The sequence below is a fragment of the Pseudorca crassidens genome, chromosome 1, assembly GCF_039906515.1.
Source record: "Pseudorca crassidens isolate mPseCra1 chromosome 1, mPseCra1.hap1, whole genome shotgun sequence".
Classification (NCBI taxonomy): domain Eukaryota; kingdom Metazoa; phylum Chordata; class Mammalia; order Artiodactyla; family Delphinidae; genus Pseudorca; species Pseudorca crassidens.
Genome location: NC_090296.1, coordinates 29,059,648 through 29,086,066, shown reverse-complemented (window position 1 = coordinate 29,086,066; position 26,419 = coordinate 29,059,648). Strand labels below are relative to the sequence as shown.

The window sequence follows — 26,419 nt, the reverse complement described above, 5'->3', positions numbered from 1 at the left end:
GTGACTATAACCCTGGTTATAGTCACTTTATAGTAACTATAAAGTGGCTAAAATAAATCAACCACTTACTGATTGCTTGTTAAATGCTTGGCACCATTGTATTGTGGGGATTCAAAAGAATCAAGGGACATTGCCTTTGATCTCAAAGAGCTTACTATTTGGTTGCCCAAACAAAACCAAGCATAACAAGGAAAAAAATTAGGTGGCACAATAAAGTAAAGATGGAATTCAGACAATGCGTCAGTGGGCTAGAGTAGTCAGGGAAGATTGAAAGAGGGTGACCCTGTGGGGTGCCTTGTAGGATAGTGGTAGAGCAGGGAGGGCACATCAGGCAAGGGGTAGACAGCCTAAGAAAAAGCCCAGAGTTAGGAATGGGTGTAGGGTATTTAGGCAACATTGAGGAGAAACTGCCTGTCTTGAGGAAATTTGGTGATGCTAGAGAGTAATTACTAATTAGAAATAAGGTTTAACCTATAGATTGAGTTATGATGAGCCTTAAAAACCATGCAGAAAATCCTGAACTTTTGTAGATTCTAGAGTACTGTAACATAGTTTTCTTCTCTGCCTTAAAGGAATACAAAGAGCAAGAAGCCAGACTCATACTCTCTCACTGGAAGGGTTCACAGGTCATTGTTCTCAGAGCCGACCTTAACGTAACACAGTGACATGTATGACGGATTGGAGGACAGAAATAGAGTTGGGACCAACAGAAGCTGCTGCCCTGCTCTGGGCACGCAGCAGTGAGGGGTTTAGGCAGGAGTAAGGGCAGTCGGAATAAAGGGGAGAAACAGAGAAAGTAAGGAAGGAGAAACAGGACTTGGTGATAAAGGACAAAAGGAATAAAGAAAAGGAGTAAATGTTTAAGACTTTTAGCTTAAGACATGAAGGAATGGTGGTATGAAAGGCAAATGAAAAATCTGGAAAGCCAGCGTGAGGGAAATGTTTAAATTTTATTTAATCCATCCGTTAATTCATTTAACATATACATACTGAGTGCCAACTATTTACTGAAGATATAGTGTTGAGCAAATAAAGACATCATGCTTGATTTCAGGGAGTTTTTGGTCTACATGGAAGAAAAACATTGTTCAAATCATCACACAAATAAAAAATACAACTATGACATAGGTTCAAAGGAGTGGTATACAGTGGTAAGAGAGCCTAGATTAGGGGAATCTGACCTAATTGAGGAGATCAGGAAAGTCTCTGAGGAAGCAGAAGCTTGAGCTGATCTCTAAAGGTAAGTAGGAACAAAATGGGGTGGAAAAAACATTCTAGGCAGAAGAAATACAAGTAGTATTTTCAGTGCTGAACTGGAGATGTGGCAACATATTGGAGTTAAAACCACTTAAGGCATTTGCAAAGAGTGATTGGAGTACACATGAGAGTTTAGGAAGGGAGATTTGAGCATGTTTAGTGAAAATTGGTACTTGAGTTTAGGAAAGTGGATGAAGATACAGGAATAAAGGGGCTGAGACTAGAACCTTTAGGAATAACCACAATGAAAATAAACAGGAGAGGGCTTCCCTGGTGGCACAGTGGTTGAGAGTCCGCCTGCCGATGCAGGGGGCACGGGTTCGTGCCCCGGTCCGGGAAGATCCCACATGCCGCAGAGCGGCTATGCCCGTGAGCCATGGCCGCTGAGCCTGCGTGTCTGGAGCCTGTGCTCCGCAACGGGAGAGGCCACAACAGTGAGAGGCCCGCGTACCGCAAAAAAAAAAAAAAAAAAAAGATAAAAAATAAACAGGAGAATAAAAAAAGAGTACAACCAAAAGAGAAGAGTTTAAAGAATTATAAGCTGAATGGAAGATGGAGGATTTTGAAATGGCTTTTGCATCTCTGGTGGACTTTCAAAGAGTTTAATTGAAGAGGTAGGGGTAGAATCCAGACTGTAGGCACTGAATGTCTGTCTCATTGTGAGTTGATATTTCTGTACCCCAGGAAATACAGCCAGAGTACCAGGCCTCAAGTTCCACGCTGTGTTATTCTCAACACTTGGATAAACAAAGGAGTTTGAGTGAAATCTTTCACACCAAATCAGTGAACTTGAACTGGCCACAATGGGATGATGCCTAAGCCTGTTGGATGAAAAAAAGATAAGATAGGAATAGGATGATGAAATGAGAAAGCTCAAACCAGCGGGGGAGGAATTAGATGATAAAAGGTCTTCCAAGGCAAGTGGAGTAATTAGGAAGTTGGTAAGAGTTCACAGTTGGTTGTATATGATTGTGAATCCAACAATACAATAGTTTTCTCTGTGATTGAATTAACTCAAAGGAGTATAACCAATAAACTGCACTCTTTAGTGCATCAACAATCACTCTGGCTATATCTCAGGCACTAGAGGTATCTAAGGTACATTTTTTTCATGCATTATTTTTGGACTATTTAATATAGCCAGATTTTGAATGGGGTTATGCTGCTTTCATATGCACCTAATTGAGGACAAGTTTTAGGAGTGGGGTATGTCTTTATCTGCTGGCAAATCAACCTACTATACTTTTTGTAACTCTGTTAATCTCACTTTCAAATTAGAATATTGAATGAATGATGTTGATTTCCTGGTTTTGTTTTTTTTTAGATTGAAAGCAGATTTATTCAGGGTGATACACACTCAATAGACAGAATGTGAGTCATCTCAAAGGGCAAGAGGGCCTATTTTTCTGTTCTTAAACTAGAATTTCCAAAGTATAAGAAAAAATTTTCATACTGGGTCTATCTAAATTGGTAACTTTCCTGTGTTTTGAGATTCTTTTTGTGGGAAGGGAATTTTTTGGCCTTGCTTTTGGTCAGTACTCTGGTTCAACCTTGCCCATCACCATTTATAGCTGTTTATTATTATTATTATTAATTTTTTGCCTGCATTGGGTCTTCGTTGCTGTGCGTGGGCTTTCTCTAGTTGTGGTGGGCAGAGGCTACTCTTCGTTGCAGTGTGCAGGCCTCTCATCGTGGTGGCTTCTCTTGTTGTGCAGCACAGGCTCTAGGCGCGTGGGCTTCAGTAGTTGTGGCACGTGGGCTCAGTAGCTGTGGCACACGGGCTTAGTTGCTCTGCGGCACGTGGGATCTTCCTGGACCAGGGCTCGAACCCGTGTCCCCTGCGTTGGCAGGCTGATTCTTAACCACTGTGCCACCAGGGAAGCCCTTAATAGCTATTTTATGAGTATCATCATGATTATATTCATAAATATTTCCATTTCTTAAGTTCAACATGTCTCAACTTTAAGAGAATGTAAGTTTAAATTAACTTGCCTAATATTATACTGCCTCTATGTGTGTATGAAAGCTCATTTTTGAAAATAAGAAGCCCATCCAACTGAAGCATTTCCCTTTAGCAGTTTTATATTTATTTATTTTTTAAATTTCTATTTACTTATTTATTTTTGGCTGCGTTGGGTCTTTGTTGCTGCATGCTGGCTTTCTCTAGCTATGGTGAGCGGGGGCTACTCTTTGTTGTGGTGCACGGGCTTCTCCTTGCAGTGACTTCTCTTGTTGCAGAGCACGGGCTTCAGTAGTTGTGGCATGTGAGCTCAGTAGTTGTGGCACGCGGCTCTAGAGCGCAGGCTCAGTAGTTGTGGCCATGGGCTTCACTGCTCCGCGGCATGTGGGATCTTCCCAGACCAGGGATCGAACCTGTGTCCCTTGCATTGGCAGGTGGATTCTTATCCACTCTGCCACCAGGGAAGTCCTATATTTATTTATTTATTATTATTATTTTTTTTTTCCTTTAGCAGTTTTAAAGTGTAGTTGAAATACAGGGCATGTGGAGACACTGCCTCATTGTTAACTTATACCCACTACAGGAAATACGGCCAGAGTTCTAGACGTCCAGTTCCAGACTATATTGGTCCTGATGATGAAACAACAAAGGAGTTTGGGTAAGCTCTCTTGACAAAGCAATGAACATAAGCCTGATCACAATGGTGGTTGTAGACATCTTATACATACTAGAATTGAGTGAGAATAACATAACAAGTATATTATTGTTCTGAACCAAGTTCCGTGTGTGTGGTTGTTGACAAGTCTTACTTTGTCATTATTGTAGGGATGAAAGTAAGCTTCAAGATCACATCTTCATCACCCAGCAAGTGCCAATCTTAGACTCTACTGGTGAACTGGTGATACCCAATATTCAGAAAGGATCACAAGAGTCTGATATAGTAAGGAGTCTGTAATCTAACCAAACAATATACATAATTGTTCCCCTTCCTCATGCAGCTTCCTCTAAGTCACAGTTCTTTTCTCTACTAGTTGGGAGCTCTCAGGGATCACTGAAATGAGTAATAACATTAGTGTGAGATTGTGGACATTTTAATAAACAATATCCACACTAAGGAAGACATATATTTAATGCAAATGCATATTTGTGCCTCTTTTAGTGTGGAAAACCTATAAATTGCCTTTTGAAATATATAGCCCAGTTAAAATATGTACTATCCTTTATGTAAGAATAAACATAGTGACCACGTAACTGTTGGCTTTGGACAGAGGTGGGAAGTCTGGGTCACTATAAGCTAGCGGACAAAGGCATTATAAGGAAGTACGGTACCATTAAAAAAAAAAAAAAAGCCAGGTTTTCTTTTTAAGAGCTTTTTACTTGTAATTTGTTGTACATAATCAATTAGTACAATGTAAAATGTGAGAAATTTCCAGTGAGGCCACATCAGAGCAAAAAGAAAATACTGAATTTTTTAGCAGCTACTAGCATGAACACAACTGTACAGATTTTTTTCCATGTAAGAAATTAGAAACTTTTCTGAGTAGCAAGTACCTAGCCAAATGAGTTGATTCCAATTAGAGCAGCACAATTCTGATTAGTTAGCATTTCTTAAAAAGTAATTTTCCTTAAAGGTAAGGAAAACTTAGGAGTCTCTGTGATTATATTTAATTCCACTTGGAATTTAGACAATATGACCTTTTATTCAACCCAGCCTGTAGTTGTTGGACTGGATTAAATATTACTACCAGTTGTCAGCTGTGATAAGAGATAAAACAAGAGGCATTCTATTATGAAATTATAAATTTCTATTGCCTCACCTTTAGGCAGGCAAATCCAAAAAAAAAAAAAAAGTGCCAGGAGGGTCATAAATGTATTTTATTAACGTTCAATCACCTTAAGTGATTAAAGATTTTGACATTCTATCCAACAGGTGGTAGTAATAAGCCTAAAATCCAGAATGCACAAACATTCTAAAGGTTTTTACCATCCTTAATTCATTAAATAATCCCCATGGAATAGGTTAGCATTATCTACGTAACTAATGAGGAAGCAGAAAAATAAATGACCTATGTCATCTGGCTGAGGACCAGAGACTACTCTATCAGAAATGAGAAGCCTTCTCCTAGGTCAATGGGTGAAGACCATATCAGAAAGACAGGATTCAACTGGCATGGTAGAGCAAAAAGAATCTACTCAGTTTAGCACATAAATTTCTGTTCTGACTTAAAGTTGAGCTATAGCAAAGAAACAAAAAGCATAAAGACAGTTGAATTAATGGTAGCAGAAGAATCTGTCAAAGCATTTCTTTGACTACTTCACACATGGAAAGCTTTGAAATTTCTTAGGCCCCAGTTAATTACTTTACATTAGGGTTCTTTCATTAAAAAGTATCACAGGGCTTCCCTGGTGGCGCAGTGGTTGAGAGTCCGCCTGCCAATGCAGGGGACACGGGTTTGTACCGGTCTGGGAAGATCCCACATGCCGCGTAGCAGCTGCGCCCATGAGCCATGGCCGCTGAGCCTGTGCGTCCGGAGCCTGTGCCCCGCAACGGGAGAGGCCACAACAGTGAGGGGCCCGCGTACCGCAAAAAGAAAAAAGTATCACAAATGAGAAATGCAGGCAAGAGGAAAGAACAATATAAAAATTTTGACAAGTAATATCAGGTTAGACTTACTTTAGGCAACAGTCTTGCACATACTTGGAGAACACTTGAGTCTGAAGGTTTTGAGCCTCCACCCCAGGAAGTAGGAATTTGGTTTTTCCCTTCCAAACGGGAAGAACATTTTTAGGAAGAATTTTTGTCTTGGAGAATTTAACAGTGTCGCCCAAGGTTGTATCTTTAAGGGTGGTTCATTTTCTCGGACCCTTTGTTACTCAAAGTAAAGTACTAGGAGTCCTAAGAAATGTTCTGTTCTTATACTGATTATACTGATTAAGTTCAGCATTAATTTGATTTCAAAGCTAAGAACAGTGGTTAAAACTTGTTTACAGAAATGCATTTTGGAAGAGAAAAATATTGTAAAACATGTAGTGAATGTTTCTTCAGTTTCTGATTCAGCCAATGAGAAACTGCCATTAATCACTTCTCAGTAAACATGAGATCCTGTTAAGCATCAAAAAAAAAAAAAAAAAGAGTCTTGCTCACTTTCATGGTTTGGAATACCCCTTGATTTCTGGGCCTGATATAACTTTCGAAATAGTTTTCTAAAAAAATCCTGTTGGCATCTGAATTAATGACTGAAGCATTAATTGATTGCTAAAGCAAACCCTGAAATTTAACGCTTGGCACACACCACAAAGAGTTGATTTGTCCAATGCATACTGAGGTATCCTTGGGAAGTGGTTTTAAGGAGCAGGAACAGTGACAATGATAGAATTAGTGGTCATGAGTCACTAGGACAAAGTGGCATTCAGCAGAAAAGACAGAAGCAGTTGTCACATCTGTGGGATAAGTAGAGATGGATTATATCTTGTGTGGTGTGGGATAAATGAGAGACTCAGCAAAGCTTCACAGAGAGGCCTCACCCACTGGCATTTATGTGGGGCTGTGTTTGACGATCAACCAAAGGGTGAATTATTTTTGACCTATTTCCCCATACAAGAGATCCTCTTCCTTGGAAGATCGTCTTTACACACACTAATGTTCCCTTCCTTCAAGTCATCAGAAAAGGGGAAAATTTTTAGAAATCAGGTCTAAGCTCTTATTCCAGAGAAGCACTTCACAGTTAGAACAGTGACCTCAAAAATAAAATTATGAAGAGCAAGTGAAAATCTGGTTTCAGAATTACACTAGGAGTCTCCCTATTAACTACTTAACAGGGGATAATGGTCCTGTGAAAGATTTTAGTTACATAGTGTTCCAATCCCAGGGATCTGATCTGAGCAAAGTTGGCAGTTGGAGTTGGTCAAGAATAAAGGGCAATTACTCAGGATGGACTGAGTCCAGAACAACTCATTTCTAACGGCCCATGGTAGGCATGACTACAGCAGGTGAGGAAAGAGAAGCATCTTCTTCTTTCCACTGTGAAGTGACAGTTTTTAGCTGAGTGTAGAACTGGATGCCCTAAAGAGAACAAAGAAAGAAAAAAAAAAGAGAGAAAGAGGGAGTTATCATATATGCCTGGGGGTTTCAAGATTCCTCTTTTAATCACTTTTGAAGGAGATGCTATGAAATGCTATTCACGTTCCTACTGGAGGAATAGGTGCAACCAAAATTAAATATATTGCTCATGAGATAATTTATGTAAAACATTTAGCATATTACCTGGCACATCTAAATGGAAAAATTGAACAAGGTAAACTATTAAACTTGTATTTATATTATAAGAATAGGCTTGAGTAAAAGAGAATAGACTGCAGATCTAACACATAAAATTACTAGCAAGCTAGAAGGATACTGTTAGAAAAAAACACACCAGCTTGATTAAAATACTCTTCTAGAATTATTAGACAAAATCTGGGCAATGTTAATATAGTGAAAACAACTTTAGAGATTATTACATACTTCCAATATAAGATACAACTGAAGTTTACATTTTATTATGTAAGAATGATACTTTTATGTCTTCTTTCCATAGTGCAAAATAGCAATTTAAGTACCTAAGGATTTAAGACTTCAAACTGTATATAAGGTCAGTCTTTTACTCTAAGAAGCCTCACTCACCAGAGTAACTTACAGTAATTAAACAAAGACATAGCAGGAAAAAAACTCCAAAACTGACAAACTATTTTAAGCAAGAGTTTTACTCTGCTTCCCTTGAAAGAAATTTTTAATAGTATCAAACTAGTCAATTTTACAAAAGCTGTGACTAATGCACAAACTGGATAATCCACCTCCAAACAGTGTTTCTTAACCAGCTGGCTACACGGTCAGAGCCTGCTGTGTAATCCCACTGTTAATTTATTATTAACCTATGAAAGGGAGACCTGTATAGAAAATAAGTAACTTTTTACTGAAGGTCCCAAGATGGCTGTATTTCTGTGGGACTACAAAGAACTTTCACTAGCCCATTTGTCCAACACGTATTTGGGTACTTGCTCTGTGCCACGTTCTGCAGATAAGTAAATAATAATTACAGTGTGATGAGAGCTTCTTAACATGGCTTAAATAGTCCTACTACATGACTTGCCTCTGCCTACCTCTCTAACCTCATCTCTTACCACTATCTTCCTTATTCACTCACTGTGCTCCAGCCCATTTCTGCTGTTTGAACATGCCATGCCTGTTCTTGCTTTAGGATATATGCACCAGTTGAAGGATGTGATAATAGTGGTAATTTGGTTCCAGATCTGCTCTATTTATTTATTTTTTGTTCGGTGCTGCATTTATATAATTTTTATTATAGAATAGTGTTTAATATACAGAAGGTGCTCAATAAAATTTTTAGTAAATGAGTAACTATTACGGGAGCAATGTGTGCAGTGGGAGCACATGAGGACATACCCAACCCAACACTGAAGGGGATAGTGATGGTCAGAGGTGATTTTCTGGAGGAGTCCACACTTTAAACTGGGGATTAACAGTCAGATGAAAAGGCGGGAGAAACGGGGGATACAGGAAGAGACGGTCACAGGCAGAGGAGAGGACATATACAAAGGCTTGGATTTACTCATGCTCTTTCCCAAAAACTCTGTTGCCTTGAGTTATTCAGGAATTGGCAAAATTTTGTTAACTTTTATATCTTTTCTAGGGAAACTACTGACTTGTTCCTGAATATGTTCAAGAAAGTTTCTTAGAGGAAAAATATATTTTTTAAAGTCACCTGTTTGCCATAGAAATTGGTGTCTCCCCTGAAGGAAGCTCGAGAGCCAGTGAATGAGAACATTGGCAAAGGCACTGGAATGGGCACATTCACCCCAACCTAAAGCAGAACAAATCCATGTCAAATACTAAGAAAAACAAAGGAACTTTCCATTCAGAAGCCCAAATGCTTGGCGTCAGAGAGACCAATTTTAACTACCCACCTTCCACCCGATCCTGCATCCCATGAGCTTTTATTCCTGAGGGAGATCAGAGGGGCAGTGACTAATCGCTGTTTACCTTCTCCCCTTACATAGGAAACAGTAAATGGCTACAAGAATATCCTAAGAATTCTGTTCACAAACCTGTCCGACATCTACCAGGTGGGAATATTTCCGAGCAGTGGCTCCATTGGTGGTGAAGATGGCAGTTCCATTTCCATATGGGTTGTCATTTACGATCTTGATGGCTTCATCCAAAGTGTCTGTTTCCAGAACTACAAGAACTGGGCCAAAAATCTCCTCTTTGTAACAGGTCATATTTGGCTGCCAGGAGTGATGTAGCAGAAAAGAAGTCAGTATTTCTTGCTTATTTGGTACTTTATTACCCAGTTGCTTAATGAACAGCTTTTATGTTAGTAATAATCTCTTTTCATTTTAAATCACCTATTAAAAAAAGTCCTTTCTTGCTGTGTTCCATCTTCCAAGCTACCAATCATAAATAACTTGAAATTCCTATTACTGTAACTATATAACTACACTCCTTTTCTTTAAGCACTGTATTTTTAGGTCTCATGACCCATCACTAGCTTCCTGTTTTATGCCTGTATTACTTGTTTATCCAATTGTTATCTTACTGAAAACTACTTGAAAATTCATTTTTTGAATAAATCAAATATATATTAAAAACACCACAGGCGAATTTTTCTATTTAAAGAAATCCTGTGCTAAGTTTTCTGTAACATAAACAATCTATTCTCATTTGTTCCTTTGCCTCCCAAATGAGTCTGTACATTTTTATTTTGGTATCAGGTCACATGAAACATTGAAAACATCTTTTACCACTGCAGCTGGTCAGCTGTGTTTGTTGCTGATAAGTGGATTTTTCCTCAATGACTCTGTGGCAAGAAATCTCATAATTTCTACTACACTTAGATTCAGCTCTTGACTATTCAGGATTATAATAGGATTAGTGGGGAGATCTGAATTTCAAAAAAACTCCTCAACATAGTCATTGAGGAGTCATTGTCATTTTAGCTGAGCAACTTTCAGTTTTGATAAATAAAAATTGACACCAATTCTTTTTCTTTTGTCACTTTCTGGTGAAGATGTAGGTTTTCAATAACTATTGGGGGCTGATATATTGATGGAGACACTGCAATAGCTATAAGCTAGGCAGTAAGAAGGAGAGGGAAGAAGAATTTAACATTAAACAAGTAAGAAGTATAACCTAAGATAGGAACCGGCAAAATAATGGCCTGTGAGCTGGAGTGGCTTGCTGCCAGTTTTTGTACAGCCCACAAGCAAAGAATGGTTTCTACAATTTTTAAATGGTTGAAAAAAATCAATCATGACACCTAAAGCTATATGAAATTCAAATTCCATTGTCCATAAATAAAGCTTTATTGGAATAAAACCACACCATGTTAATGGCTGAGTCGAGTAGTTGTGACAGAGACTATTTATCCCTGCAAAGCCAAAAATATTTACTCTTTAGCTCTTAAGTTATCCAACCACTGGTATAGTGGAAAGAGGTTGGAAGTCAGGAGGGGAGACTCATTCAGACTTGAGATAAAATAACTGAGTAATTCTGGCAAGAGATGAGGTCTCTAGTCATTAAGTGTCTTCATTTATAAATTAGATGAATGAGGTGCCTTTAGCTAATTTCACAAAATTATATATTTGCAAAATAAATAATCCAGAGTTGTTCACCTTGGCATTTGAGATGATGGTTGGCCCAACAAAGTTGCCATTTTCATAACCTTTGACTTTAATATCTCGCCCATCAAGAAGGATGGAAGCTCCTTCCTTTGTTCCACTATCAATCAGATTGCAGACTCGCTCTTTTGCCTGGGGGGTGATCAGAGGGCCAAGATCAGCTCCAGGCTGGTCTCCTGTAGAACAACACAGAAGTATTTAAGGTCTTCATTAACATAAATTATGAGTGCTAAATAAAGATGAATCAAAATGACAAGTAGTACAGCACAAAGAGAGACAATGGAAAGAATAAACATGATTGCTCCCACTGGACAAGGCCAATGCGAAAATCAAGAGTTTAGTGCCACAGATGCAAAGTCTAAAGAAGCCGGGCAGATAACTGGTTACCTGCATTGACTCTCAGCTTTTTGGCATGCTCTACCAGCTCCGGCAGCCACTTCTTAGCTTCTCCCACAAGGATCGCTGTTGAAAGAGCCATGCAGCGCTGACCAGCGGCTCCAAATGCTGCCCCAACGAGCTGGTTCAGAGTATTTTCCTTATTGGCATCTGGCATGACTACCCCATGGTTTTTGGCTCCCTAAGGAAATACAGAAAGTACATGAATCTTCCTTGGCAAAATACAATTTGGCTAAGAAATTAAAGAACCTGAGATTTCAGATGAGAATTTAAGGAAAGGGCTCGAGAATTTATCCTGTGTTGCTTTGAAAATAGATTTATTATCATTTTGATATTGCTGAAGTACTGGTAACACTGAGTAAGTCTCCAGGTTACTTTTGCTTCACTTCCTCAGCTGAAAAGCTGATAGGTGTTTATTTAGATCAAAACCATTATCAAATGCCCCCCACAAAAACAAAACACTGCCTCAATCACGTTCGGTCAAATTGACAGGCTAAACACTGCATCCAGGAGCCAAGGAGAACTCCCTTCTCTTTCCTAAGTTAGCTAGGAAAGAATCTGTTGTTTGTCAGAGGTTCCAGTTATATGAAGAGCAATGTAAACATAGAGCTGCCAGTAGCCAGCTGAAAGGCGAAATAGGAGGTAGGGCTCCTGATACACAATTTCCGGAAAGAAATTCCCCCAATTGGCTTGCTTCTAGATACACAGCCTCATAAACTTCTATGTGGGACTGACATATGGTCATTTCCACATGTTTCCAGGTACAGCTATAGTTGAGTACATAAATAGATACCATGTCTGCTACTTAACTGTATCCCATTACACATAGTATAATGTTAGACACAGAATACATTCAAGAAATATGTAGTGAACTGGGAGGGGCATAAATCAAATTGGCCAAAACACATCCAGCCATGAAAAGAAACAAATGGGCATATCATGAACAGTCTCCAAGCCTATACATAGGTGGCTACCCTTTTTGCAACATTAGTGGAAGGGTAAGAAAGTAGCAACTGGACATTATATTTAGTATCAAAGAATTGCCAAGTATTTGGCGAGGAGCTAGTCACTAAGGAACAGCAAAACTATGCAGCCAAGTAAACCACACTCATATATCATACAGGGATATCTGGCTCTTTCCAGAGCCTTAAATAGTCTGGGCTCTTAGGGAAGATCATATCTTTGACATTAGTAGTTAGGATACGCCTTAAAGGCAGGAAGGATGGGGTCTAGCTGGAAGAATGGTTGAAGGAAGAAACAGGGCCAGAAGCAGAACTTGGCAGTTACTGCTGAAGCCCAGAGAATTTGAATATCATTCTTAAGGAGAAATGTGACTTTATCACCAAGATTACCTGGTTAAGATAAAAGGTAATTAAAGTGACAGAGAATAAAACTCATCACACTGTTCATGGTTAAAGGGAAGACAACCAGGATGAATTGTGAATAAAGAAACACTGGCATTAGAGTGGGATGAGTGGCCCCTCTGCTGACGGGCTTTTTCTAGGTAATTTTAATACATATAACAGAATTTGGGGGAAAAAGGAATAAGAAGTTACCATATTGGCTTGAACTCTCTTGCCATGTCTTGACCCTCTCTCAAAGATGTACTCTCCTGCCCGGTTGGATCCCACAAAGCTGATTGCTTTGATATCAGGATGATCGCAAATAAAGTTTACAGCTTTAAGAAGAAAATAAATGATTACCACAAAGGAAAAAAGGGCTGTGGGATTCTCAGCAAAGCAAATTTCTCCCTTTCTCACTATTATGAATGAGAAGTTTTCATACTTTTGTTTTTCTACCCTGGATTCCCATTTTGGAGTTCTGTCCTTGTTCTCTTAAATTCTTTTTTTTTTTTTGGCCACGCTCCACCGCTAGTGGGATTTTAGTTCCCCGACCAGGGATCTAACCTGCGTCCCCTGCAGTGGAAGCGAGAAGTCTTAACCACTGGACTGCCAGGGAAGTACCTCTCTTAAATTCTTTAAACTACAAATCTTAGTTAACCTCTTCTCTTTCATTATTTTTCCACTTGCTAGTCCAGAATTTCTACTTTTAATCTAACTCTGAAGGCTACAACTCCTATTTTCCTCCAAAATAATAGCCTTTCAATACTCAACTCTTCCTTTTGTCCTTTACGAATGTGATATTTCCTCAACTGTCACTTATACTGGGACTCTCAGATACTACTGTGCCCTCATGTGAGAGGCAATAGAGCATACTATTTAAAAGTAAAAACCAGGGTCAGCCTTCTTAAGTATACACATCCCGACTTTGACAGTTTCTAGCAACATGACTTTGGGCAAATCACTTAATTTCATTATACCTCAATTTTCTTATCTGTAAAATGGGAAAATAATAGTACCTACCTCAAAGGGTTGTTGTAAAGACTAAATGAGATAATATATAGAAGGCATTAGGAACAGTGCTTGAAACACAGAAGCACTTTTCAAGTGTTAGCTATTATTATATGAATCAGAAGGACTTCAGTACCTCTGAGATCTATAAAGTCTGAGTTAAATAACCTTATAAATTCTCTCAATATTGAAATGAAAACTTCTCTTTAATCTCATCTGTATCTTGCCCTAACCATATTTCTTTGTCCTAATGTATTCTGTAGGGCAAGAAGCACCGCTACTCCCCAGTTAGTTACCTTAGCACAGAGGCGGCAAAACAATCAACAAACATTATCTTCAAACATGGAGGTTACTACTAGTAAATCCCTTCATCCCTAGGTTCTTCATCCTAAAACACCCCATCACTGACTCAACACCTTGATTTTTTGGTATCCAGATTAAGTGCCATGTACAGAGGGGCAGTTACCTTCATGTTGTCCATGGATGACATTCAGTGTTCCGTCAGGGGCACCAGAGTCCTGAAGCAACTTGGCAAGAAGTATAGTTGCTCCAGGGACTCGCTCTGATGGTTTCATTAGGAAGGTATTTCCACATACCATGGCCATAGGAAACATCCAAAGGGGGATCATGGCAGGAAAATTGAATGGAGCAATGCCTGCACACACCCCCAGAGGCAGACGGTAGGAATAAAGGTCCATGTCTTTGGTGATGGATGGCATGGTCTCTCCCAGCATGAGGGATGTCACACTGCAGGCATGCTCAACCACCTCTGGAACAGAGAAGGAGCAGTCGGGCCACCAACTCTCCACACTGTGCACTATTTAGTTTTGTCATGCTCTAGTCAGCCCTGAGTGGCAAGACCAATGACAGAGGGAAGAAACACTGACTTGCCGTGTGAAGGGGTTGCGTAAAGTGAGATTATCTGAATGGGAAAAAGAAAGTGCAATACATATACCATTTGGAAGATCATTTGAGTAAAATAATGAATGAAGTAAACCAATCCCACAGATACCTGAGTACTGTCATTTCCCATAAGTATTAAAAAAGATATCATGGGATAGCAAAATCTACATAAAGGAAGAAGCAATCCCCCATCTGGGGTCTTTGCCTCTCATTTTCCTTTGCTTCTTCCCAATGTCCCTGAACTCCCCATGAGGAATCCCTGCTTACGAAGGCCTCGAAATACATCTCCTTCGGCATCGGCTAGGGTCTTCCCTTGTTCCAGCGTGATTAACCTGGCAATTTCTTTCTAGAGAGAAAACACACAAATAGAAACCAACGCAAGGATGTGCCTCCTGTTAGTTCTCAGGCAGCCAAAAAAGAATAAAAGTCAGGGAGAAGTACTATGAGGGAGAGAGCCATGATCTATGTCTCTCTGTATTGTACAGTTAGGGAGAGCAGCTAAAAGTGCCTCTATGAGAGTGACAAGTATCCCCTAGGCAACAGTTTGGAAAATTATACCATTCAGATTTCTTACCAAGTTTTCTTTAATGAGTTGTTGATAGCGGAGCAGGACCTGCTGACGGCTTAATATTGAAGTGTCTGCCCATGCGGGAAAAGCACGTTTGCAGGAAGAAACTGCTGCATCCATTTCAGCCTTGGTGGCTTGAGGGACCCGACCAATGACCTCATTGGTGGCCTGATGGAGAAAGCAGCACATCAGGGACTTCTCTGGTGGTCCAGTGGTAAAGAATCTGCCTTAGGGCTTGCCTGGTGGTGCAGTGGTTAAGAATCTGCCTGCCATTGCAGGGGGGACAGCCTCGATCCCTGGTCTGGGAAGATCCCACATGCCACAGAGCAACGAAGCCCATGCACCACAACCACTGAGCCTGCACTCTAGAGCCTGTGAGCCACAACTACTGAGCCCACGTGTCACAACTACCAAAGCCTGCGCGCCTAGAGCCTGTGCTCCGTGACAAGAGAAACCACTGCAATGAGAAGCCCGCGCACAGCAACAAAGAGTAGCCCCCGCTTGCCTCAACTAGAGAAAGCCCGCACGCAGCAACAAAGACTCAACGCAGCCAAAACTAAATAAATTAAATAAATAAATTAAAAAAAAAAAACTGCCTTACAATGCAGGGGGCACAGGTTCGATCCCTGGTCAGGGAACTAAGATCCCACATGCGGCGGGGCAACTAGGCCTGCGTGCCGCAACTACTGAGCTCGCGCCCCTCAACTAGAGAGCCTGCGCACCACAAACTACAGAGCCCATGTGCTCTGGAACCCGCACACCACAATTACAGAGCCCACGTGCCCTGGAGCCTGTGAGCCATAACTAGAGAAGCCCGCACGCTGCAACAAGGATCCCACATGCCTCAACGAAGATCCCGCGTGCTGCAACTAAGACCCGATGCAGCCAAAAATAAATAAAATAAATAAACAAATAACAAATCTTTTTTTTTTTAAAAAAAGCAGCACATCATCCTTTGTCCCTGCCCCACCTTCTTCATTTTTCATATAGTCGCAGGGGCAGCGCCATGTGCTTCACAATAGACACCCTGGTCCCTATTTTCCCACCATGTTCCCAGAATTCTAGGCTAGTTAAATTTAAGTCCCAAAGCAGCTTTGCTTACGGGGTTGTGGATGTCCATCCATTTGTCACTTTTGGATTCAATAAATTTCCCATCAATGAAAAGCTTTACAGATGGCTGGGGAAAAAAAAAAAAAACACCACAAAACTTTGTATTAGTTAGTTGCTTTACTTCTCTCTTTCACAAAGAGAAAAGGAATTGGGGTTGATAACTGAATTTTCTGCCTTCTAGAAATGTTAGCACTAGGAAAGAGATATACAATATACTTGTCTATAGTGCTTATTAATATGGGGCAGAGCCTCTCAATACTGTGATCTCTCTGTAAATGGGAAATTCCCTGCTAATCACACAGTGGAACTTCACGAGTAAATATATGCCACTGAGAAGCTTATACTAAAAAAGCAGTAGACTCTGTGTTAACAAAGATTAGCTATTAGGACGTCTTGGCCCAGCTGACTTTCTGTCACATTACCATGAGCATGCATTACCTTTATGATCAAAAGATTTTAAAAGACATTTCTATCTGTGTAGTTTTTCTGAGAAGTAGCTTGTTTTCATTAAATTTTCAAAGTGGTCTGTGGGCCAAAAAAGGTGAAAGATTACTATGTTACAGTATGTGCATGCTTCTATATAAACAGGATTTTGAGCACCAGTCCTTATATATCGGGTTTCGTTACTGCAAATGGCTGATAGACAGTAGGTCTGTAAAAACAACTCTAAAGGTTGTAAAGAAGACAACCTTTCTGGCAGGCTCAAGAAAACCTCTAGAAGCCAAGAAAATGTATCTTTTGACACAGTAATCCTAATTCAGAAGGGAAAGAAGAAAACTACCTAAATAAATGTTTGTTTTATAACACTGAAAAACAGAATAAGTCTAAATGTTATCTGGAAAAATTATTAGTTAATTCAGGCTATATCTACTTGATAGAATATTATATAGCCATTAAAAATCATAATCATAAAGACCACCATGCAATATTGTAAATGCTTACAACATAGTAGACACAATATAAGAAAACCAAGATACAAAATTTCAGATAAACTCTGATCATAATTATGTAAAGAAGATAAATGGGAATACCCCCAAATTATACTGGATTCCTTCTCAGAAGTCAGCCTTTATTACCAAATAAACTCACCACTGAAGATGAAGAGAAGGAGGAGGCTGGGTGCCAACTGGAGTTCACCTTGGAAGAAACCTGGGAGGTAAAAGAATGGTTATTTTGATAAATGAGAGCAGAAAATTATTAAAAATTTAGTGAATGGCTACTATATGCTTAACATTATACTAGTTACTGTGGGTATATGAAAAAGGACTTGGTGTTTGCTCTCAAGGGTCATACAGGCTTTATAAAGAGAAAAGTTGTGAGACTATGAGACACAGCAAACTATGAGAGAACAATAAACCATAATGATCATGTGCTCAATTTCCAGGACAGTCCTGGTTAAAAAAATATTTTTTTGTCATTAGACCATATTTTTCTAATTTTTGGCCTGGTACATGTAGTCACCATAAATCTAAAAATAAGAAAACACTTAGGATGGTGTCTAACACAATAGGTGTTGAATATAAGATAGTATATAACCAAGTGTCAAATGTATGTATAATACGCCCACACAAATACTTAAAACATGAATGTTCATGGTAAATTTATTGGTAACAGCCTAAAATTTGGGAACAACACAAATGTCCACAATTGGATGGGTGAATAGGGAAACTAGTATGGTATATCCGTATGTTGGAATACTACTCAGCAATAAAAAGCAATCGACTATTGATATATGCAACATGGATAACTATAGTAATTATACTGAGTGAAAGAAGTTAAGACTTAAAAAGAGTATATACGGTATGATTCCATTTATATAAAACTAAAAAATGTAAAAGGTAATGTCAGAAAGCAGATGAGTGGTTACCTAGAGACGACGGAGGAGGAAAAGAGGAAGGGGGTAAGAGAGAAACGTTTTGGGGCAATGTGTTCACTATCTTGATTGTGACGTTTCACAGGTGTATACAAATATTAAAACATCAAATTATACACTTTAGGGCTTCCCTGGTGGCGCAGTGGTTAAGAATCCGCCTGCCAATGCAGAGAACACGAGTTCAATCCCTACCCCGGGAAGACCCCACATGCCGTGGAGCAACTAAGCCCGTGCACCACAACTACTGAGCCTGCACTCTAGAGCCCACGAGCCACAACTACTGAGCCTGAATGCCACAACTACTGAAGCCTGCACGCCTAGAGCCCGTGCTCCGCAACAAGAGAAGCCACTGCAATGAGAAGCCCACACACCGCAACGAAGAGTAGCCCCTGCTTGCTGCAACTAGAGAAAGCCCATGCACAACAATGAAGACCCAACACAGCCAAAAATAAACAAATAAAAAAAATTATACACTTTAAAATATATACAGTTTATTTTAGGTCAATTTTATTTCAATAAAGCTGTTTTTTAAAATGCCACATGTGGGCTTCCCTGGTGGCGCAGTGGTTAAGAATCTCCCTATCAATGCAGGGGACACGGGTTCGAGCCCTGGTCTGGGAAGATCCTACATGCTGCGAAGTAACTAAGCCCGTGTGCCACAACTACTGAGCCTGTGCTCTAGAGCTCGCAAGCCACAACTACTGAGCGCACGTGCCACAACTACTGAAGCCTGCGCGCCTAGAGCCCGCGCTCCGCAACAAGAGAAGACATTGCAATGAGAAGCCTGCGCACCACAACAAAAAGTAGACCCGCTCGCCACAACTAGAGAAAGTTGGCGCACAGCAACGAGGATCCAACACAGCCAAAAATAAATTAAAAAAAAAAAAAAGCCACATGTACCTAATAGGGAAAGAATGTGTTATACAGGTAATAGGATTTAATCAGGAAATGGCAGGGGTCGGGGGGATCAGTTACAATAAAGTCACTCTCTAAAAAAAAATAGTTTGTATATATGCTATGCAAGTTGATATAAGAAATACTGAAGTCTAATCAAAGTGAGCAAACTAAAATAGTCAAGACTGGGTTGTAAAAGGAAGCTGCAATCTAATAATCTATTACCTTGTCTGAAGAGAAATCATGTTAACCAAAGAGTTTAGGGCTGCATAAAGTACAAGAATTTGTTTGTGTGCCTGTAGCACTGTCTAGAGGAAAGGGTGCTGGTCCTTTGGGCCAGCAGACAGTCCTTCCAAATGCCTGGTCTGCTTCCTCTCCCAGTCCCCACAAAAGCTATTTCAAACCATCAACACTCTCCTGGAGACCACCATGTCTTACTTATAGTCACGTTCCGAATACCAACACAGTACCTGCTACACAGTAGGTGTTCAGTAAATATCTACTGAACGAAAGAAAGGTCCACTGGGCAGCTTATATTGCCTGACTGTCCCCCACCCCAGACTTGGTTAGCTGTCCTTTTTTGTACTCCATAGCAGCCAATATTTCCCCTAAGAAGTTATCTGTCTGTGTTGTAATGACCTAGTTACTTGTTTGTTACCCCAAAGACTATAAATTCCACGAGGGCAGGCACTGAATCTTGTTTACCTACTTTACAGAGTTACTGAGATCAAGCTTGTCCAGGTATGAAAAATAGCTAGCAAGTAGTTGGTGCTCATTACATGTTGTTATTACTATAAATACTTATTTGCTCACACTCCTTGCTATTTCAAAACTTAACAATTCTCTTAAAATTTTCAACTCTGTTCCTTTCCTTCTCACTCTTAAGAGCTGATCTTGCAGATGTAAACTATTATATATAGGATGGATAAACAACAAGGTCCTACTGTATAGCACAGGGCACTATATTCAATATCCTGTGATAAACCATAATGGAAAAGAATATTAAAAAAAGAATGTCTATATGTGTATTACTGAGTCACTTTGCTGTACAGCCGAGATTGGTACAACATTATAAATCAACTATATTTCAATTAAAATTTTTTTAATTAAAAAAAAAGAGCTGATCTTATTTTTTCTACTTCAGCGGAAACAGAAACCATCAGATGGGAACTTCCTCAACTTCTTACCAGTAAGCCTACAAAACTGACCAATACCCATCATTTTTTCCTTTCTTCCTCTTATAGTGGAGAAGGTAGCTACCAAAGTTCACAGGGACAGAGTGACTGGGAGACAGAGGTGCACAGAGGTGGACTGACTGAAGAGGTGTCTGTCCTGTAATCTAAGGCTAATCTCTGCACCTGTGCTCTGAACTGTTCCTCCTGCCTTGGACACCTCCATCAATGATCCTTTCTTTCCTGTACCTTAAACCTCTCTCTATCCAATAGCCAGAGTTCTCTATACCAATTACCTCCCCATCTCCCACTAACTCTTCAATCAGCTCCAAGCTTTATGATTGAACACGAGTGACTTCCTCCATACCATGGACTCTTCCGAGTCCTTCTTGTACTTGACCTCTCAGCAGAGGTGGAGAGTTATTTAATCATGCCCTCTGTCTGAATCCCCTCTCCACTTGTATTCTGTGATGCCCTGGTATCTTTTCTATTTCTTGGGCCACTTTTTCTATGCCTTCTATGCTGGTTCAGTCTCCTATACCTGGCCTCTAATGGTTGAGTTCCTGAACAAGGAGTTCCTGAACTCTCCTTGGGTGATTTCATCAACTCCAGTGGCTTAATTATCTAGATCCTGGTGATGCCCAAATCTGTAATTCCTCACCAGAATCTTCCTCTTCAGGTAATACCTACATAACTGTCTTCACCACATCTCTACTTGGATGTTATTTAGGTACATGTTGAAAAAGCTGACCTCATCTTCCTTCCACCAACCGGCTCTGTTTCCTATAGCCCACCTTTCAGTAAATGGGGCTACTATCCACCTAGCTGCCCAGCCAGAAACTTGAATGTCACCCCAACTCCTCCCTCTCCTCAGTGAATCAAACAAGTCCTGGCAATGTCCTCCCAGAAGTCTTTGAAATGCACCCCCTTCTCTCCACCCCTCCTACCCTCACCGAGGTCTATACCATCATTGTCTCTCACCTGGACTTCAACAATGGTTTCCTAACAGGTCTCCCAGCCTCCATTCTTAAACCTTCTGAATCTAGTTTCCACTCCATAGCCCGAGGGTCTTTCTAAAACACAAACCTGGTTAGATCACTCCTTTGTTTAAAACCTACCAATGGCTTTCCATTGTCCTTGGGATAAAGACTCACCTTGACGTTGCTTAGAAGACTCTACATAGTATCTTTACTTCTCTAGTTTCCTAGCTTGTTGCTTTCCTCCTTGCTCTCTCTATGCTCCAGCTGTTCAGAACATGTTTTGTGCTCTCATTGCCCTTGCACATGCTGCTCCCTCTTGCCTGGAATTGTTTCATCACATTTGCTTGGCTCACGTCTATTCCTTAGCTCCCTATCACTTTGGGTACAGGTACAGGTACAGGCCAGTTCTGTAGGCTTGCTAGCAGGAAGTTGAGGACATTCTCATCTAATGGTTTTTGTTTCCTCTGAAGTAGAAAAAACAAGATTAACTCCTGTGAGTGAGAGGGGCAGTAGCAGAGTTGGAAGTTTTTAAGTCTCAATCTCTGGTCTAGGCTAAGTACCTGATTCTGAAGTTCATAAAACACCCGAATTCCTCTATTTCTCATATCGCACTAGGGAATAGTAGCTTATTTAATTATTAAGTCTCTCTCCCTTAGATCACTAGATGGTTGTGTCCTAAGCCCCTAGCACCATTCCTGGACTAGAGTAAGCACTCAGTAATATTCTGCAGAATGAAAGAATGAGTACACATCAAGCAATTGTTGGATATTAATTTTGTTTCATGTAAATTCTCTTACAGGGCAGAAAATGCACGGATAAGCCAACTGGAGCATTCTAGGTCACTTAGTTTTTTTTTGTTTTCTTTTTTAAAAAAATAGTTATTTATTTATTGGCTGTGTTGGGTCTTCATTGCTGCATGCGGGCTTTCTCTAGTTGCAGCGAGCGGGGGTTACTCTTCGTTGCGGGTGCATGGGCTTCTCATTGCAATGCCTTCCCTTGTTGTGGAACACGGGCTCTAGAGCACTGGCTCAGTAGTTGTGGCGCACCGGCTTAGTTGCTCTGCAGCATGTGGGATCTTTCCGGACCAGGGATCGAACCCGTGTCCCCTGCATTGACAGGCAGATGCTTTTTTTTTTTTTTTTGCGGTGCGCGGGCCTCTCACTGCTGTGGCCTCTCCCATCGCAGAGCACAGGCTCCGGATGCACAGGCCCAGCGGCCATGGCTCACGGGCCCAGCCGCTCCGCGGCATGTGGGATCCTCCCGGACCGGGGCACAAACCCGCATCCCCTGCATCAGCAGGCAGACTCTCAACCACTGCGCTACCAGGGAAACCCGACAGGTGGATTCTTAACCACTGCGCCACCAGGGAAGCCCTAGGCCACTTAGTTTTATTTTGTCATTGGCACACAGTCTCCCTGCTGTCAAGAGGGTATAAAAGGCACTGCATCTGGTATAATAAAACATTATCATATAGTTTTGAAAGGTTAGATCTCCTTTCTTTTCTTCATTTTCCAAGACACACTCATTAGTACTGTTGCTGAAAAAAACTAACCTATGTCCAGTCACAACAAACTCCTTGTTCTCTAGATGTTTATTTCATACTTGCTATTTCCTTTACCAAGAACTCTCTTCCCCTCTACCTAAAGGCCTCCTACTCTTGCAATACTTAAACCCAGATCAACCCCTTTTGGAAGCTTTTCCTGAATTGCACAGGTGGAATTTGGGGCTCTTTCCCTAGGTTCCTACAGTACTGTGTGCACTCTTACTGTTTAGCACTTATCATTGCATTACAATAGGGGGGTTTTCAGTGAATATTTTACTTATCTCTCCTTTCCCAAAGCTTGGGACAGTGCCTGACACAGAAAGAGATGCCAAGATGTAAGTCCTGAAATCTCAGCCGCATTAGTTACTAGTTGGGAGACTTTGGATGACCTTTAGTGTCAGGTAACTTACTTCATTATATTAATTCTAATCTTCACAGATATTCTTAAAACTAGGAAGTGGTGGTGCTGGGATAGAACCCAAGTATGATTGTGCAGCCTGTGCTCTTTCCACTGCATCACTGAAGAAAGTCATTGAGTCACTTCAGACCAGTCTTCTTATCTTTAAATGGGAGTGATAATATCTTGACTGCCAGAATCTAGACTACTCTTTATCAAAGTGTCACGTTACAGTAACTCCTAGTTGACTTAGAATTACTATCTCTGTTCTTTCCAGGTCAACTCAGAAGTTTCTGAAAATGAATCAGAAAACAGTGTCTATTTCTAAAATAAAGTACTTGGGAAGGGAGATTCTTTTCCTTGATGCAAAGGACAAAATAGCTTCTTAAGGCTCTCAATGACTTGTGATGGCAGAGGAGGCAAAGGAAAAAAGTCAATTTCAGTAGAAGAGTTTGAGGAGAAGTTGGTAATGGAAAGTATAGGATGGAAACTTCGTTTCTCTACTACAAAAACAAAAAAACAAACAAACCTAGAAAATCAGAACTAGGATCACATCAAGAAATATGAGGAAAGCCAGATCATTTGACAAACCCTTCCAACCCATTCTCCACAATGTCCCATTAAATAGTATATTTAAACAGGAATCTTTGCCGACTCTGCTAAGAATCTTAAAAATGCATGGTCTCTGCAGTAGAACTCACTGAAACCTGGTAAATACTAATATTATCTAACAGCCCAGCAATATAGAGGAAGAAGTTCCCAGGCTGGATATAATGAGTAAGAGAAGCAAAATTGCTTCTTGCAGGTTCCAGAATGTTGCCTGTAGTAAATCTTGCCTCATAATCTAAGTCCTTGTAAGGCTGTGAACAACGGGGGGTTGCGGGGCGGGGGGTGGGGGTGGGGAAAGGCTATGAACAGAGTTGTAAATCACAGGCCTCAGGCATGCAGCTTCTGTATCTCCTATTCTTAGGCTGGCTTCAGAGAGGACCTAATCCCCCCACCCCACCCCCACGGGCAGAGTTGAGTCAGGCTAGGAGCTGACTTGGGGGTGGGAACTTGGAACTTACACTTCTTGTCTTCCTTGGCTCCCATTTTCTATCACGTGCTTTAGAGATGTTTAGTCCTTTGCATATGCTTGGAACAAACTGGTAGCATTAACTATGTGTCCTTATTCACGGCCAACATAAACACTGTAACTTTGCTGAGAGAAAGTTAAACTCAAAGTCTTGGCAAGCAAGGGCACAGCCCACAGCCTGTGGAAAATACAAAGAGCCATAGCTGGGGAAAATAGCTCAGCAAATGGCTGCTTTGAGGGAAAACCTAGTGTACACTTCAAGAAGGAGATTCAAAGTTCATTCACTGACCCTCGCCCCTCGTGTGCCTCCTACCTCCGCCTTTACCTCGGACTGTAGACAGTGAAGGGAAGGGTGGGGGAAGGGAACAATCTGGATGCTCCCGGCAGGATGCTAAGAAAGGTGACCAGAAGGGGAGTTTTTGGGGCAGAGAGGTGGCTGGGGCAGAGAGGTGGCTGGTGCAGAGGTGAAAGGGAAAGACGGTGGGCCGACCGATAGAGGTGAGGGCAAGAGAGTGACGGCAGGGGCGGGGCAGGGCTGGAGGAGGAGAGTGGACCAAAGCCAGAAAGAGGGAGTCTCAAGAATAAAAGGGAGAGGGGTGATAGTCCAGGGCTGGATCCAACGAAGGCGGATACTGAGTAAGGTGTGGGACAGGGCCGCACTGGTCCGATGGGCACAGGAGGGTCAGCCATGAAGGGGCTGGCTCAGAGAGCGGACGGAAAGGACAGAATTTCTAGTTTCGCGACCCCTTGGCGCCACCCTCACTCGCCTGCAGGATCCGGGCCCGCATTGCCGCCGCCGCCGCCACCGCCGCCACCGCCGCCATGGCTCTCGGTTGCCTCTTCTCAGCCCCCCGCACCTCTACAGTCTGAGTCTGTCCACAAGCACTACTGCTGCCAGGCCTCTCCCCTCCATCCTGCCGCACCTCCTCATTGGTGGAAAGGACAATTTCCCCTAGCCAATCACTCGTCCTAACACCTGACTCCGCCCCCTCAGTACCAGACCTGGGGGTATGCGATTGGTCAGAAGTGATAGCGCTCTCGCCGCCCCCCTCCACCTCAACAAATTCTGTTGGCGGAGGTAGGGAAGACGCCCCTGACTTGGGTACTCTATATTGAGCACACGGGGAAGCCGCCCCCGAACCCAGAACCGGGATTGGCCACAGGCACAACCGCGGCCCCACCCACTGAAGAAAGTAAATAAGATCCTGCAAGAATTTTGCAGTAGCTCCGCCTCACCCACGGCGCGAGCGGGTATGGCAAGCACTGGGGGCTGAGCCATGGAAACATTGCCCTATGGGGCGGGGAAACTAGACCAGGCCGTGTGTTGGGGATAGGGTTTCTGTTTGGGGGCGTGGTTTATGGATCCTTGCTTTCCCGCCGACGGTTGGCCACGTCACGTGACATGGGTTGGAAGATGGCGTCTCCCACAGACGGTAAGAGCCGGTTTAGGGACCCTTCGCCTGCAACCTCCTTCTGTGTTCTCTTGGGAACTTCCACTCTCCGTCTGCCCCTCGAACTTACATATCTTTCGTGGGCTCTCCTTTCCCTTCCACTTCTTTTCCATGGAAGGTGGGTGCATCTTCAGTTCGCCGGTTCTTCACAGCGGCTCTGGAGGTGCCCAGTTTCTCTGCAATGTACCAGGCGGGTGGAGGAGGGCACCTGCTTGGGACCCTTTCTGGGCAAAAGGACGAGAGTCGCCTTGGTCCTCCGCCCTGGTCCGCTTTAGTACGCTAAAGCCCCATTTGGGTGAGGCTGGGGGCCGAGGAGGACATACTGCTGGGGAAAGGAGGCGCCTTAGTGTAGCTTTCTCCTCCGGGCGCCCCATTGAAGGGTCGATTCTCCTCTTTTTGAGCATCCGGAACGATTCTCTTAAGCGCTTGCTAGGGTTGGTGGCTGACTTCATCCCGGGATTGAACCGCAAGAGAAACGTGACTCTCTCCTGTCTGCTTAGATTGGGACCGTTGCCCTGGCGGCTAAGGAAGAGACCCTCTCGGTCCCTCGCAGTGAGAGTCCCGAGGAAAATGAGAATTGAGCTTTTTAGCGTAGTCATGCACACGTCTCAACCTCTGTAGCTTCTGCTTTATGTGTTGTTTCTTAAGTCTGAGTGAATGAACGATTTCTGCTTATATGTTGTCTAAGAGGCAAGTCATCTCAGATAGTAATTGAGTGGTTTTGGTATACCCACAGGGTTTTGCGCTCCGTTCTGCTTTAGGGTTAGGATCTTGCAGTCACTTCTGGACTCACTTAATTCTTGCTTCGACCA

At 41.8% G+C, this 26,419-nt stretch overlaps 3 protein-coding genes across 14 annotated transcripts in view; 2 read left to right on the top strand and 1 right to left on the bottom strand.

Annotated features, from left to right (window-relative positions):
- The window catches only part of BBOF1 (basal body orientation factor 1), a 39,208-nt gene extending 29,848 nt beyond the window's left edge, over positions 1 to 9,360 (top strand). Inside the window, exons 10-12 of one of the 2 annotated variants that reach the window (XM_067730407.1) lie at positions 3,801 to 3,875; positions 4,043 to 4,157; positions 8,908 to 9,360. In XM_067730407.1, the coding sequence (XP_067586508.1) occupies positions 3,801 to 3,875; positions 4,043 to 4,157; positions 8,908 to 8,919 (202 nt within the window). In that variant the 3' untranslated portion in view covers positions 8,920 to 9,360. Of the gene's footprint in view, positions 1 to 3,800; positions 3,876 to 4,042; positions 4,662 to 8,907 lie in introns of those variants that run through there. The other variant, XM_067730401.1, reaches the window with a different exon arrangement.
- Positions 932 to 25,072, bottom strand: ALDH6A1 (aldehyde dehydrogenase 6 family member A1). The gene is made up of 12 exons (XM_067730418.1): positions 24,924 to 25,072; positions 17,312 to 17,371; positions 16,215 to 16,289; positions 15,119 to 15,280; positions 14,812 to 14,890; positions 14,108 to 14,410; positions 12,847 to 12,968; positions 11,282 to 11,471; positions 10,889 to 11,070; positions 9,323 to 9,502; positions 8,980 to 9,078; positions 932 to 7,280 (listed from the first exon to the last, which is right to left on the bottom strand). Exons 1-12 carry the CDS (start codon positions 24,978 to 24,980, stop codon positions 7,176 to 7,178), a joined length of 1,614 nt encoding a protein of 537 aa, XP_067586519.1. The 5' UTR covers positions 24,981 to 25,072; the 3' UTR covers positions 932 to 7,175.
- Positions 25,073 to 25,249: 177 nt separating this feature from the next.
- The window catches only part of LIN52 (lin-52 DREAM MuvB core complex component), a 120,181-nt gene continuing 119,011 nt past the window's right edge, over positions 25,250 to 26,419 (top strand). For 3 of the 11 annotated variants that reach the window (XM_067730770.1, XM_067730791.1, XM_067730800.1), the window contains exon 1: positions 25,271 to 25,589. In XM_067730770.1, the coding sequence (XP_067586871.1) occupies positions 25,559 to 25,589 (31 nt within the window). In that variant the 5' untranslated portion in view covers positions 25,271 to 25,558. Of the gene's footprint in view, positions 25,590 to 26,419 lie in introns of all 11 variants that reach the window. The other 8 variants (XM_067730743.1, XM_067730754.1, XR_010941969.1 and 5 more) reach the window with 6 other exon arrangements.

What these genes read in the sequence shown, in the direction of transcription:
- ALDH6A1 (XM_067730418.1), bottom strand. Translation starts at nt 24,980, where the DNA reads ATGGCGGCGGTGGCGGCGGTGGCGGCGGCGGCGGCAATGCGGGCCCGG. An exon ending in CATCCATGGACAACATGAAG is followed by an intron (nt 12,969 to 14,107) that starts GTAACTGCCCCT and finishes TTCTTCTTAAAG; the next exon opens with CTGTAAACTTTATTTGCGAT. An exon ending in CCAATTTCTATGGCAAACAG is followed by an intron (nt 7,281 to 8,979) that starts GTGACTTTAAAA and finishes TGTTCTCTTTAG; the next exon opens with GGCATCCAGTTCTACACTCA.